This window comes from Colossoma macropomum, unplaced genomic scaffold (genome assembly GCF_904425465.1).
Source record: "Colossoma macropomum unplaced genomic scaffold, Colossoma_macropomum, whole genome shotgun sequence".
In the NCBI taxonomy this organism is placed as follows: Eukaryota; Metazoa; Chordata; class Actinopteri; order Characiformes; family Serrasalmidae; genus Colossoma; species Colossoma macropomum.
This window is the reverse complement of record NW_023494784.1, coordinates 40,820,696-40,835,979: the sequence shown is the minus strand read 5'-3', so window position 1 is coordinate 40,835,979 and position 15,284 is coordinate 40,820,696. Positions and strand designations below refer to the sequence as shown.

The 15,284-nt window shown below is 39.4% G+C and overlaps 1 protein-coding gene across 1 annotated transcript in view; it reads left to right on the top strand.

The window, feature by feature from the left end:
• The window catches only part of pth2ra (parathyroid hormone 2 receptor a), a 102,522-nt gene that overhangs the window by 66,365 nt on the left and 20,873 nt on the right, over nucleotides 1–15,284 (top strand). The window contains exons 7-8 of the mRNA XM_036574447.1: nucleotides 3,406–3,466; nucleotides 13,183–13,249. Coding sequence (XP_036430340.1) covers nucleotides 3,406–3,466; nucleotides 13,183–13,249 — 128 coding nt within the window. The remainder of the gene's footprint in view (nucleotides 1–3,405; nucleotides 3,467–13,182; nucleotides 13,250–15,284) is intronic.

Genomic DNA, 15,284 nt, shown 5'->3' with positions numbered 1-15,284 from the left:
ACTGCCTCAATAGCGGTCATCGCTCCTCTTTATAAATATTGTGTCCAACATATGTTGTAATTTTCTGTTTATGCCTTTCTCTCGTAATATCGTATAAACTAGCACAGGACAGGCCTGTCTCCATCTCGTCCACTCTGCTTTTCACTTCCTACCCTCCATCTGGACTGCGTCATCAGAAATATATGACTGCAAGCAACATATTGTATATGTAGATTGCCAGTTATGCATATAATTTGCATAAAGCTATAACGGCTTTGACCAAGTCTTTGTTAGATGGGGAAGACACCTGCAGGTGTCACCTCCACTCACTCTCGGAGAACATTGTGCTCCTATCTCTTACTCCATACAAATGTGATCGAATGCTTAATTTCATGAAGGCAATCAGCTTCATTTATTTTAACTTTAATTGTTTTTGTACAAAGCCTGATCTTCAGGGAAGCAATCAGTAAACGTGTTCCAGGATCCATGCTGAACCATAATTGCTTTATTTTTGTGCATGTCCAGATCTGAGTCAAGCTGTTAGCCATTTATTTCACAAAAATATCTTTTTTTTTCCTTTGTAGAATAACTTGTCTGTGTGAGTTTGTGCTCACTTTGGGCTCAAATAAGGCGGAAATCTTCAGCGTGACGGTGACAATATCTCTTAAAATTAGCACCGTAGCCTATTAGCAATGGCAATTAAACAAATGTGGCGTCTTTGTAGTTTAACTTCTGACCACAAGACATGTGGAAGCTTTGAACAGGCACTAATCAGCTCTAGAGGAATTTAAAGATCTGTCTTGTTGCATAAAGAAACAGATATTTATGACATTTTATCCGTTTGTCTACTTTACTTATGTGATTTCATATTTATTTGGATACATAAACAACACCTGTTCAATAATATAATAGTGTAATGTTCCCATTACCTGTAACTGTAATGATAGATGCTATAAAATTTGTGATGTCAGCTTGTCTGATCTTAGCTTATTCTAATTAGCTGACATTTCACCAAACATTGACACTCATCATGATAATTAACATATGACACCGTTATAATATATGACCAAAAGTATGTGGACACCCCTCCTAATTAGAGTAAAGGAGTTTCAGCTACACCCATTGCTAACAGATCAAGCACATAGCCATGCAATCTCCATAGACAAAGCCTGACAGTAGGAGGGGTCATGCTGAAGAGCTCAATAACTTCAAACATAGCTGCCATGTTTACCACAAATATGTTTCTGAAATTTCTCACCTGCTAGATCTGCCCCAGTCAACTGTAAGTGCTATCACTGTGAAATGTAAGCATCTAGCCACTGTTGCAACACTCACTATCAGTTGCAAACTGCCTCTGCAAGCAGCATCAGCACAAGAACTGTGAGTCAGGAGCTTCATGAAATGGGTCTTCATGGTTGAGTAGCTCCACAAAGGCCTAAGATCACTATGTGCAATGCCAAGCATCGCCTGAAGTGATGTATAACACCCTATCACTGGACTCTGGAGCAGTGATCTGGAGTTATGAATCATGCTTCACCATCTAGCAGTCTGATGGACTAATCTGGGTTTGGCAGATACTAGGAGAACGCTGCAATAATGCATAATGCCAACAGTAAAGTTTGGTGGAGGAGGGATAATGGGCTGGGGCTGTTTTTCAGGGTTTGGGCCCCTTAGTTCCAAGCATACGAAGGCATTTTAGACAATATGCTTCCAACTTTGTGACAACAGTTCAGGGAAGACCCTTTCCTGTTCTAGCATGACTGTGCCCCTCGGTAGCACACAGAAAGCTCCAGTTCCACATGCTAACCAACAGTGAGCAAAATGGGCCTGAATGCATACCAACTACAGTTGATTAAAGAAAGGCTGATATTTGCATTATAGTTTTTAGCCCTTTTTTTCAAAACACTTTTCACTCGATGTGTGAATTTGTTTTGTAATCTCAACAGAGTAGTGCTAAACGGCATTAGCAATCGTACGAATTAAAAAATAAATATTCATAGCAGAATCACAACAGTGAAGCAACATGTGGGCAGCTAATTCTCAGTTTAATTATTCAGCAAACTGGAGCAGCTGCACATGAGCAGCTGCCCATTAATCTAAGGTCACCATGCCTGATGCCAAACATCAGATAGCATTTGGCTGTGGAGCAGTGGAACTGAATTCTCTGGAGTGATCGAGCACCATCCAATACCTTTGGGATGAGTTGGAGTGATCCAGAACTGATCATCCAACATCAGCACCTGACCTCACTAATGCTCAATCAAATTTTCACAGCAATTTTCCAACATCTAGTGTAAAGCCTTCCCAGAGAAGTAGAGGCTGTTACTGCAGCAAAGAGGGAACAAATTCCTCATTAATGCCTTGATTTCAGAAGAACTGTGAGATGGTTTATGAAGCCTTGAAAGTTATAGAAGGGTAACAAATTAAAGTAACAACACCATATTGTCTTAATAAGTACTTAAGTCCCGCTTCACTGCCCCTTAGATTCTATGAGTCTCTGGAACTGTACTGGACAGACGGAACTCCTCTCTTCCAAATGATATTCCCTTAGTTGGTGTTCTGGTCATGGTGGTGGAGAGAATGCGGGCTGTTCGAAATATTTCAAAGGTTTTCAATTGGGTTGAGATCTGGTGACTGCGAAGGCCGTAGCATATGTTTTATGTCATTTTCATACTCATCAAGCCATGCAGTGACCCTTCATGCCCTGGGGATTTGGGCAGTGTCATCTGGGAAAAGACCACTCGCATCAGGATGGAAATCATCATAAGATAAACGTGGTCAGTCAGAATAAGTATTGATTTGTTCCCGCTATAGATACTAGGTGAGCCAAACCATGCCAGCAAAAAGCCCCTCACAGCATAACAGAACCACCTGACCTCCTTACTGTACAGGTCAAGCATTCAGGCCTGTACCAGGCCTATCTAAGCTGCACATGCACTCACCCACTTTCCCACCAGCACCTTTGTAGACCAGTGTCTCAAATGGTCATTCATCTTTGTAATTAATGAGGCATTTATGCACTATATTCCTACTATGTAGTTGTGGATGGACTGTTCTTGCTGCATAAGTCATATTTCCATATTTTCCATGACCTCATGTTTCCTGTTTCTAAGGTGTTCCACTATGTTTGAAAAAGTTATGTATCTGAACCGCCAAAAAGCATTTGCCTCTGTTGCCCTCATCTGCCTGTGTACTGACCTTGATTACTGCAAATGCTCTAATAATTGTGCTCTGCAATTACACCCCACCACCTCAGACCCCAGTTTGTTGCACTTAGTGCCTTTCAATAATTTAAACAACCATTTGGTGACCAATTATCACAGTAGGCTTCTTTGAGACCAAACAAAATGGTAATAAAAGGAGAGCAATTAGCAAGCTGAAACATCATGTTTATTTAATGTACCTTTTCTCTTTCTCTGATTTCAGGTGTTCCTGCACTCTTTGTATCAGCCTGGGCAATCGTCAGGGCAACAGTGGCAGATTCAAGGTGACATTCTTGCATTCATAGATTTTGCCATAATCGAACAGCATCCCTTTCCTGCATGGTGTTGCCATATGGCAACAATGCCTTTATTTAATGTTTTGCTGGTTTTCAATATAAAAATCCATTTTTTTATATTTGGCTTTATATGTAAAGTTGTATAGTTTTTTCTTGTTGCATGCCTTGTGAGACCTAACATCTGAAGTGGCCTCAAAGAGTTTGTATAATTCAATACCTATGCACTAGAAATTTCAAGAAAATAATTAAAAACTGTTTGAAAAAAAATAAAACCAGTGAAAATGGTGAAATGGAATTGTTGCCATTTGGCCACAACAGATATCAACTGAAAATAATCTGTGATGCAGGTCACAACAGATATATATATATGAAGAGAAAGAGAGAGAGAGAGAATTATAATAATTATAATTATGAAGAAAAGAAAGAGAACTTTTTTCATGTGTGTTTCACAAGTTAATCAGTATTAATTTTATATATTTATTTACTTTAACTTTTATCCCATATATATATATATATATATATATATATATATAAGAGAAAGAGAGAGAGTGAATTATAATAATTATAGTTATTATATTATTAATATTATTATTATTATTATTTCACAAGTTAATCAGTATTAATTTTATATATTTATTTACTTTAACTTTTATCCCTTTTCTAAGGAAAAGACTATGGGGTTATGGTTAATAATATATTACATAACTGCATATGTAGCTCAGTAGTTGGTCATTATTTGCTAATTATGAATCCAATTACCTAAATAGCTATTGTTATTAAATGTAGAGTTCTATTAAAAGTAGGATAAGCATACTGGAAGACTCGCTTTTGCTGAACGCCGTGGTACACAATCTGATATGCATATTTACATTTGAGTTGCAGTCGTAAGTCTGCATTAAAAAGGGCACATTAGTCCATCGTGTAAAAATGAAAGCATTACATGCATTACCATTTCTAAGCCTGAAGATCATGCATAGATCATCAGTTTGGGCACATTAACATGAACGCTTTTAATTCATTTGGCTGACTGATCTGCTACAGGTAGCGTATGTGTGTGAAACACAGCCAAACCTGATGTGCAACATTACAGTAGCGGTTTTGTTTTTCAAGGTGAAATCCAACTAGTAAATTAGTGTCCTGTGATTCCTGCATGAAGAGTGCAATGCTCATATAACAGCAGTATTTGAGGCTTCACACTAAACTGCATCATGGCTAGCTGTCAACATCTCTTGCCTCCTTCACATGATGACATTTCTATCTTCAAAGTATGACATCTTTTTCAATTTTCCAACAATGTAACAGCTCAAAAACCACAATCACACTTTCAGTCTCTGTCGCTCTTCCAGACAATTTCAGCATGAGTGCAGCTGAACCCAGCTGTTAGATTAGAGATCTGTTTCATTGTAATGAGCTGAAGACCTTCCTTCATTTGCATATTCAACCTGATAACAGCCAGACATCAAAGGTTAGTCTGTTAATTGAATCTCAGCCTTGAGAGCATGCAGAGTTAGATAGCTCACAGCTTTAATTCCCTGTCAGCTCTATAATTATGACCACTGGCAGCTGATGAAGCATAAATGGGCATGAATATAAATAAAACCATTATCTTCCACTTTTGCAGTTTTGTTTTTCTCTCTTAAATAAACACATTTCCAACTCCACTATTGCAGTGAAAAGTGTCCTGGCTCATAGCCCATTTAAAATCCGCTTCCATATTCAAAAAGTGCCCCCAGTTTCAGCCTAGTCAAATTCCAGGACTGTGGCGAAAAGTGTCCTGGCTCCTGGCCCGGTCAAACTCCACTACCGCAGTGAAAAGTGTCCCAGTTCACAGGCCAGTCAAACTCCGAAAAACGCCTCAGCTCGTGGCTCAGTCAAATTCTACTATTGCAGTGAATAGTGTCCCAGTTTGTGGCCAAGTCAAGCTCAACTACTGTGGTGAAAAGTGTCCCAGCTGCCAGCCCAATGTTAATTAGTTTCTACGGTAGAAAGTGCCCCAGCTCTTGGCCCAGTCAAACTTTACTACCACGATGAAAAGTGTCCTGGCTTGTGACCCAGTCAACTCCACTACCATGGTGAAAACTGTCCCAGGTTGAGGCAGAGTCCAACCACCACCACAGTGAAAAAGTGTCCCAGTTCACAGCCAGGTCAAAGTGTAAAGCTGCTACTGCTACTGCAGTGAAAACAGCTTGTGGCTCATTCAAATTCCACTACTGCAGTTAATAGTGTCCCAGTTTGTGACCATGTCAACCTCAACTACCATGGTGAAGTGTACCAGGTGCCAGCCCACTAACTAACCCTGCTACCGTGAGTTCCTCAGCTCGTGGCCCAGTCAAACAGTGAAAACTGTCCCAGTTCGTAGCCAAGTCAAACTCTACTACCATGGTGAAAACTGTTCCAGTTCATAGCCCAGTCAACTCCACTACCATGGTGAAAACTGTCCCAGTTCATAGCCTGGTCAAACTCCACTACCATGGTGAAAACTGTCCCAGTTCATAGCCCAGTCAACTCCACTACCATGGTGAAAACAATTTCAGTTCATAGCTCAGTCAAACTCTACTCCCATGGTGAAAACTATTCCAGTTCATAGCCCAGTCAAACTCTACTACCATGGTGAAAACTGTCCCAGTTCATAGCTCAGTCAACCTTCACTACCATGGTGAAAACTGTCCCAGTTCATAGCCCAGTCAAACTCCATTACTCTGGTAAAAAAAAAAAGTGTCCCCGTTTGCGGCAGAGTCAAACTCCACCACCACAGTGAAAAGTATCACAGTTTGTGGCTGGGTCAAACTCCAGTACTGCGGTGAAAAGTGTTCTGGCTTTTGGCCCAGTCAATTCCACTACTATGGTTAAAAATGCCCCAGTTCACAGACCAGTCCAACACTGCTTCTGCAGTGAAAAGTGCCCTGGCTCACAGACAAGTCAAACTCGGCGACCACAATAAAAACTGTCACAGCTAATGGCCCAGTCAACTCCACTACAGTGTTGAAAAGTGATCTGACTTGCAGCCCAGAAAAATCTCTCAGATAGGCGTTCAAGAAAGCAATACAGGTATCTCAAACATACCTCAAACAATACAAAGCAAGTGAACAAAAACCAGATGTAACGCAGCAGCTAAAATGTGCACAGCATTCTTACACTGTACACACACAAACACACCCCCAGATTAGGCTGGTGGTCCTAAATATTGAGCATATAAAAAGTAAACAACTGCCCGGAAGAGCAAAGTTGACTTTAAGTGTAAATAATTGTGCATGAGCATGAGTTTAACAAATGAATTTTAAATAAAACGTCTCCTAAAATGAAACTTAAGAATGAAGGCAGTGAAAAGGCCTCACATTTATAAACAGTAGCAATTGTTATGGCCAAAAACAGTATCAGTATCTTGCAGTTGGCAGTAGAATGAATTTAGCTATGCACTTGCTGTCATTTTGTAATGCTGTGTTCAACTTCAATCGGACGTAAGAAGTCAGAGCTCGGAGTTATGTCATTTTTGACCACACGTTTGAGCTACAAAGTGGGTAAAAACATGGACGGCTCACTTAAGTTAGCCAGCTAGCATTAGTGATGTGAGCAAATACAGTTGTTCATGATGTATTTACCTTCTCAAACCAGCTAAAATCAATGCTATAGACTTAACCAAATACTGTGTCTGCATGCTGATTGACCTAACGCAGTAGTCCTCAGTGGTCCTGAAGTAACACCGCCTTGCACGCTTTAGAGATTCTCCTGCTCCCAACACAACTAATGCAATTAATGAACCTTTTTACACTTCCAACTTGCTACTTCTGAAGCAGGTAATTGCATTTCCCATCTAAGCAAAACAACCACAGTCAGCAGGGCTGTGATTGTGATGTGTTTGTGATTAAAAAAATGATCTGCTAAGATAAACATTAATGGTTCCCAGTGATACATCAGCAAGACAACATGCTGGAATATAATTAATATTGTGTAGAAAACAGCAAGTCACCATGTTACTGTTAACTTTAACCCATGAAAAAGCAGTATTTCTTTCTCTGCCCATATAGAAATCTGATATATGGGCATATATGTACATATATCATAAAGACGAAGGCATACATTTCAAAATATATGTATATATGTGGTGTGTATACATGTGTAAGTATCAAGTATTGAACATGAATGCATAATATATAATATATATTGTTGTTTCTACACTCATTGTCCATTTTATCAGCTCCACTTACTATATAGGTGCACTTTGTAGTTCTACAGTTACAGACTGTAGTCCATCTGTTTCTCTGCATACTTTGTTAGCCCCCTTTTACCCTGTTCTTCAGTGGTCAGGACCCCCATGGACCCTCACAGAGCAGGTACTATTTGGGTGGTGGATCATTCTCAGCACTGCAGTAACACTGATGTGGTGGTGGTGTGTTAGTGTGTGTTGCGCTGGTCTGAGTGGATCAGACACAGCAATGCTGCTGGAGTTTTTAAACACCTCAGTGTCACTGCTGGACTGAGAATAGTCCACCAACCAAAAATATCCAGCCAACAGCGTCCTGTGGGCAGCGTCCTGTGACCACTGATGAAGGACTAGAGGATGACCAACACAAACTGTGCAGCAGCAGATGAGCTATTGTCTCTGACTTTACATCTACAAGGTGGACTGACAAGGTAGGAGTGTCTAATAGAGTGGACAGTGAGTGGACACAGTGTTTAAAAACTCCAGCAGCACTGCTGTGTCTGATCCACATGTTACTTAATCAATCCATTTTGTTTCCAAAATGTCTCTGGCTAATCTAGATGTTGTCTTGCATACATCATATATTGACTTTTCTGATGTCAGGTCATGTTTGTGCACAAACATGTAAAACACAGTAGAACAGTGCACCACACCTGCGTCAGCTAAACCTTCCTGTAAGTCCGTTGCTGTCATGTGGGGGTTTTGCTTTGCCTTTCTGACCAGCATATGTGCAGTTCTATCTCTACTTTTACATTTCGCCTTAACTGACATTTCTTAATGACATTGTGGACGTTGGAAGCACTTTGATAGCTATGTATAGCCTTCCCCTACTTTGTAGGCATCAATTAGCCCAATTTTCATATTCTATTTTTTAAGTTAATCAGCTATAAAGTAACTGTGTATTAACATGGGCAAAACAGTTTATTTTTACCTGCAAAGTTTTTGTTTACTTCCTTTTACCTAAAATCAATAACATATGCAGTTTGGCCAGGGGTGCACACAGGTTTGCATACAGCTGTAAAGGCCATAGTGCATGTAAATGCTAGAAGCAGAGATTAGATTTTAATTTAATTTATGTTTCTTCGTTTCAGGCTTCTTATTTTATCTCTGAAAGACTGTCCATCCTTTGACACATTAATGTATCCAGACCATTAGCCTTAAGCAGCTGCTGTTACATTAGCTGTTGGTCTTTTATGAAGCTTACATGTTCACTGTAATCATACTCTCTCTCTCTCTCTCTCACATCTTGTTAGCTTATTAGACACCTTTTCCTGTGAGCTGCCGTGTCACTTCAGGTTATTTCATACTGTGTCACCTGAGCAGAGCCGCTCCTTCACAGAGCTCAGAGCTCCTTTACGCTCACTGTAATTTATTAGTGCCGTCTTGTTGTCAGTGATGCAGATGTAATGGGACATTGTTACTAATAACCAGCAGCTCTTACCATGCCTTCATTTTAATGATCCCACAGTACATGTTCCATTACTTTAGTCTGAAGCCTCCTTTAAAGAAGTGCATGTAATTAAATAACAGTTCAACAAAAAATCGAATTTACACAATTTTCTTTTTGAAATAATGATTTATTTCCTAAAATATTGACTTAACATCTCAAAATAATGACTTAACATCTCAAAATAATGACTTTTTCTCAAAATATTGACTTATTACCTCAAAATAATGATGACTTTTCTCAAGATTTTGAGATGCAATATGATAATTAACATAATTAATAATTAACTTCTAAAAAGTAATTCATTGTTTTTGTCATAATTTTGAAAAAAAGTCATTATTTTGAGATACTAAGTCAATATTTTGAGAAAGTAATTTTTTTAAAATACTATGTTAATAATTTCAGAAAAAAGTCATTATTTTGAGATAGTATTTTGAGAAAAAGTCAATATTTCTAGATACTAAGTCAATAATTTGAGAAAAAATCATTATTTCAATATACTAAGTCAATAATTTGAGAAAAAGTAATTATTTTGAGATACTTGTTCAATATTTTGAGTAAATAAGTCATTATTCTGACTAAGAAAGTCAAATTCTATTTGGGTGTCTAATTGAGACTTGCCAGTGTTCAGTAAATAGACAGTGTGATGCATCACTGTTCATGTCTGCTAACAGTCTTTCCAAAATATTTCACTAATGGGCCACATGAACAGTGGCTAATCCTCAGAGCTCCACAGTGCGCCACAGTAATTACCTATAACCGGATTATGGATGCCAGAACAAACCGGGGGTAAACAAATACAAATAGGAGCTGGAGAATATCCAGAGTAGCACTGGATATTAGTAGTAGTAGAGAGAGAGAGATAGAGATAGAGAGAGAGAGAGAGAGAGAGAGAGAGAGAGAGAGAGAGAGAGATCTCTCACTCTCTGTCAGTCTTTATTTCTCTCTCTCTCTCTCTGTCTCTGTAGCTCTTTCTCTCTTGCTCTGTCTTTACCTCTCACTTTCTCTCTCTCTCTTTCTCTATCTTTATCTCTCTATTTCTATCTGTCTTTATCTCTCTCTTTGTCTCTCTCTCCCCCGTATTTATCTCTCTCTATCTTTATCTCTCTCCCTCCCTCCATCTCTATCTCTCTCTCCATCTATTTCACTTTCTCTCTGTCTTTATCAAGTTCAAGTTTGCTTTATTGACAGGACAATTACATTTGTATTGTCAAAGCATTGCAACAATTCTCTATATAATAAAGGTCAAACAGAAAAGAGATACATATATAAAAATATAACAGTAAAAAGAGAAAATGTAAATGACAAATTAATAATCTAAAAAAATAAAAGAAAAATAATGATGATTATATATATTTCTGTAGTTAAGAAGGGAGAAAAATTACATTACATATGTTCTTATACACCTAAATGACAGTAAGGTAAAGAGAAGGTTGTGGTGGTCACTCACTGTCCCAGAGTGAATGACACTCATACTCATATCTGGCTGCAGTGGACGCTGATGGACCCTCTCCCAGTACAATCACAAATTTATCATTACATTCACCTGTCAGATCTTAAGACAAAAACATGTTTCTAAAATGCACCCAAGGACTTTTTAAACCTGCCTTTCTCGATGGCCAGGCTGTGGTCACTGAGACTGTATTTGGTAAGGATCCATCTCTGCTTCATATCTTAGACAGCAACAAGATATTTGGTCAATCAACATTCCTGTTTTAGGGCCTGAAAGCAATTCGGTTTGTTCTGTGATTGAATTTGGTGTTTCCAATGTTCCAGGCAAGTGTTTCTGCTTTGTTTAATAATTTGGTTTACTCTGATTGGTGTTTGGGAAGCAGTCCTGGTCAGAGAGTTTGAGTTATTGGGGGTCAGTGAGGTGGTCAGTCTCTGTAACAGCTGACACAGGGGACTCTGATCTGAGTTTTGGGACTTGATTTAAGATGCATCCAAAATGTAAGTGTTCTTTTTTCAGTGTTGATGATTAGTGGGGATCTGCCTAATTCAGCCCTGCATGCATTTGTTAGAATCATTTTACAAAATTCTGCATGCAGGACTTCAGTGGGAAGCTTTTCTCATGTGGTGTAGTCATGATGACTGAGTGGACCCAAAACCGTACTACCATACAGCACAATGGGCAGGATTACACTATCAAAGATCTTTGACCAGATTCTATTTGGGATATTAATCTTGGATAACTGGTTCCTGATTGAGGTGAGGGCTCTGCAGGTCTTTTCCTTCAGCACATTCACTGCCAGACCAAAACCTCCTGAGGCACTTTTTTAGTCTTAGGCAATCATAGGAAAGAGTTTGATCTGGGGCGGTGTCTCCTAGATTGAACATATGTCTGCTTTCCTGGGGTCTGGCTGTCTTTTGGAAGATCATGACTTTAGACAGCAGGGACAGCAGGACAAGGTCGTCCGTGTAGAGAAGTTTAACTTGCGTTTGGTTTAGTGCCAGTCCAGGTGTTGCAGATTGTTCCAGTAACACCACTAAATAATTAACGTATGTATTAAATAGTGTAGGGGATAAGCTGCAACCCTGCCTGACACCACAACCTTGAGTGAAGAGATCTGTCATTTTATTGCCAATCTTTACTCCACATATATATCATTGTGCCAATAATATTATTGATTTAATAATATCATAGACTCATAAACTTCACCTCCTACACCATTCTGGAGAATTTTGTAATATAAACATTACCAAATAGAATCAAATGCTTTTTTTAATCCATAAAACAGGAAAAACCTTTTCTTTATTTTGTTGGTGAATATGTTGGTTGATTAGGGTGTGCAGGGTGTGAATATGGCCAGTAGTGTGATGATTTGGTAGAAAGCCAATATGTCTTTTACTCTAGACATTGTGTTTGGTAAGGAAGGCCTGTATTCAGGCATTACTAATACAGCAGAAAACCTTCCCTGGATTACTGCTCACACAGACGCCTCGCTAGTTATTAAGGTCCAATCTGTCTCCATTCTTGTAGATTGAGGAAATAAGCTCCCAGCACCAGATCTCAAGAAAGCAGCCAGACTGGAGAACGATGTTGAGCAGAGCCTGCTACAGCTCAGGGCTGCTGCTCTTCAGCATCTCTGTCAGGGCCTCGAGGTTTTCTGAAGTGTTTTGATGTAGTTATTTAATTTTTCTTGGAAGATTTAGTAACCAAGTGGGTCTTGATAGTTTTCTTTTCCCAATTTTCTTCCTAATTCAGTTGTGTCCAATTCCACCCACTAGTTAGGACTCCCTCAATCACACAATACTACCAGCACTAGGAGAGCGAAGGCTAGCACAAGCTTCCTCCGAGACCTGTGATGTGCCACTGCATCTTTTCAACCTGCTGCTAATGCAATGTCACTGGACAGCTGAATTTCTCAAAGTGATTTTTCCAGATATTTGGATTTTCTATGCCCAGATTGTTGAGCTTTGTTGTTCAGGTTATTCTACAGCTCCTAGACATTCCGGTCAATGGAGTTTTCTATTTTCTTTAGATATTGAACATAATGGCTGTGTCTTAAAACCTTTTTATATTCTCTTAGTGTTTCAGCATTATTTGAGTGAAGTTGAGCTTGGTGTGATTCTCTGTGTCTCTGATTTGATGTCTTAATTTCTTTTTTATTCTTTTACTACTCTTCCTTCTGAGGTCTTTGGTTGTGTTTGATGTTGATCAAATTGAGACTTGCTTTCTTAGCTGATATATGTTGTTAATTTGTGACGTAGCCATATTAACACCTGATTGGTTAAATTCAAATTATTCTGATAAAAAATTTCTTAGTAAGGTTAGTGATTTCTGAGGAGACAATAGCGTTTTTACATTTCATTTACATTGTCATGATTCCATCTGAGTGTGTTGTGTTGTACTGATTCAAATATTTTTAAATTAGATTTCTACAGAAATGTGTCATTTCATGGCAAAGAAAGCCCTGTGAGCTTTTTCTCTCAGTTCACTCACTGTCTGATGAAAATTCTCTCTCTCTCTCTCTCTCTCTACCTATTTCATTATCTGCTGTTTTCCTCTGTGACTCTACTTCCGCTCTATGGCTCTATCTGTGTTTCTGTGTGCAGGTGCTGGGAGCTGAGTGCAGGAAACATCAAATGGATCTACCAGGTCCCTATTCTGACAGCCATCGGAGTAAGTGGGTGAAATATATAACACACTGGAATATATATACTGTCAAGCGCTTAATAAACAGTGCTTAGGAAGCCAAGTGAGCCTGAAAAAGCGTTGAAAGGCTGTCGCCGTCACGCTTGAGGGAGGGAAAACCGCCCAACTTTACTCAAACTTTATTTATTTGTTTATGTATTTTCCTGCTCATTACACAACACCAATTCCGAGCCTCTGTGGCATGTGAGGCTGATGTCAGTGTCAGAGTGGCAGGTGCATTACCATAATTGCTGTGTGTTCAGATGCATGTGCAACCCTCCCCCACCACCCTTAATGTTCACACCCTCAGTGGTTGGGATTCGCCAGGATTGTGTAAACAACCCAGGAGACGCAGCGGGGGAACCCACTCGCCAAGCACGTTTTTTTCCCCTCCGCGCTTCATTAGGAGCATTTAGAACGGATAAACACAGCCGGTTCGAATTTCAAAGAGGGGCCGCGTCAACACGTACGCGAGTGTGTAGCGCAGAGTTTGGCAGAAAAGCAAAAGCAGAGAGGAGGTGGTGTGAGTGCAGGGAAAGAGATTTACATCACAAGTCTTACCTGAGTCTTTTTTTACAAAATAAATTCAAAGTATTTATTGTGTCCACTCTATACCTTTATTACAGCGTTATTACAGAATGTTCCAGCCCAATACTGTCCAATATACTGCTGCATACGGAGCAAATTCAACTTCATATTTAATTATGAATATGCTGTGTAGTCTAATATGAACTGACATTAGGGATATAAATGCTTTATTACTTTTTTACAATTAAAAAAGCCGAATATAATGAGTATGGGTTTCATTTGGAATGAGTAAATATATGGGAAAAGTTTAGAAGCAGTTCAGCTCTCATTAGTTATTAATTTATATACAGATGCAAACAGAGGTTTATCCTGGGTGAGGATATTACAGATTCCCAAAATACTGTTACCACAGCTTGTAAATGTAACTGTACTGTTTACTCTTCTACTAAAACAAGTCCGGATTTAAGCATCTCTAGCATCTCTTAATAAGGTTGAACAATGTAGTCTACTAACATGATTAGCTTAATCAACCTTTCTTACCAAGTTGGTCTACCAGCATGACCGGCTTGACCAAGCTTGATGACCAGCATAACCAGTTTGACTAAGCTGGTCTTCTAGCATGACCAACCTGGTCTGTTATCTGCACCAGCTTGGCCCTGTTTGTTGACCAGCTTGACCAACCTGGTCTACTAACTTAACCAGCTTGACCCTGATTTTTGACCAGTATGACCAGCTTGACCAATGTGGTCTACCAGCATGACCAGCTTGATCAAGCTGGTTTACCAGCAAAATCAGCTTGACCAAGCTTGCTGACTGGCATAACAAGTTTGACTAAGCTGGTCTTCTAGCATGACCAACCTGGTCTACTAGCTTACAAGTTTGACCAACCTTTTCTACTAACTTAACCAGCTTGACCCTGATTGTTGACCAGCATGATCAGCTTAACCAAGCTGGTTTACCAGCATAATTAGTTTGATCAAGCTTGCTGACCAGCATAACCAATTTGACTAAGCTGGTCTAACAGCTTGACCAATGTGGTCTACTAACTTAACCAGCTTGACCCAGATGATTGACCAACATGACCAGGTAGTCTACCAGTATAATCAGATTGTCCAAGCCTGTTGACTAGCATAACCGATTTGACTAAGCAGGTCTAACAGCATGACCAACCTAGCTTCACCAGCTTGACCCTGATTGTTGACCAACATAACCAAGGTGGTCTACCAGCATCACCAGCTTGACTAAGCTTGTTTACCAGCATAACCATCTAGACCAAACTTGCTGACTGGCATAACCAGTTTAACTAAGCTGGTCTTCAAGCATGACCAACCTGGTCTAAAAGCCTAACCAGTTTGACTGACCTGGTTTACTAACTTAACATGCTTGACCATTATGATTGACCAACATGACAAGCTTAACCAAGGCAGTCTACCAGTATAATCAGATTGACCAAGCATGTTGACTAGCATAACCAATTTGACTAAGCTTGTCTAAC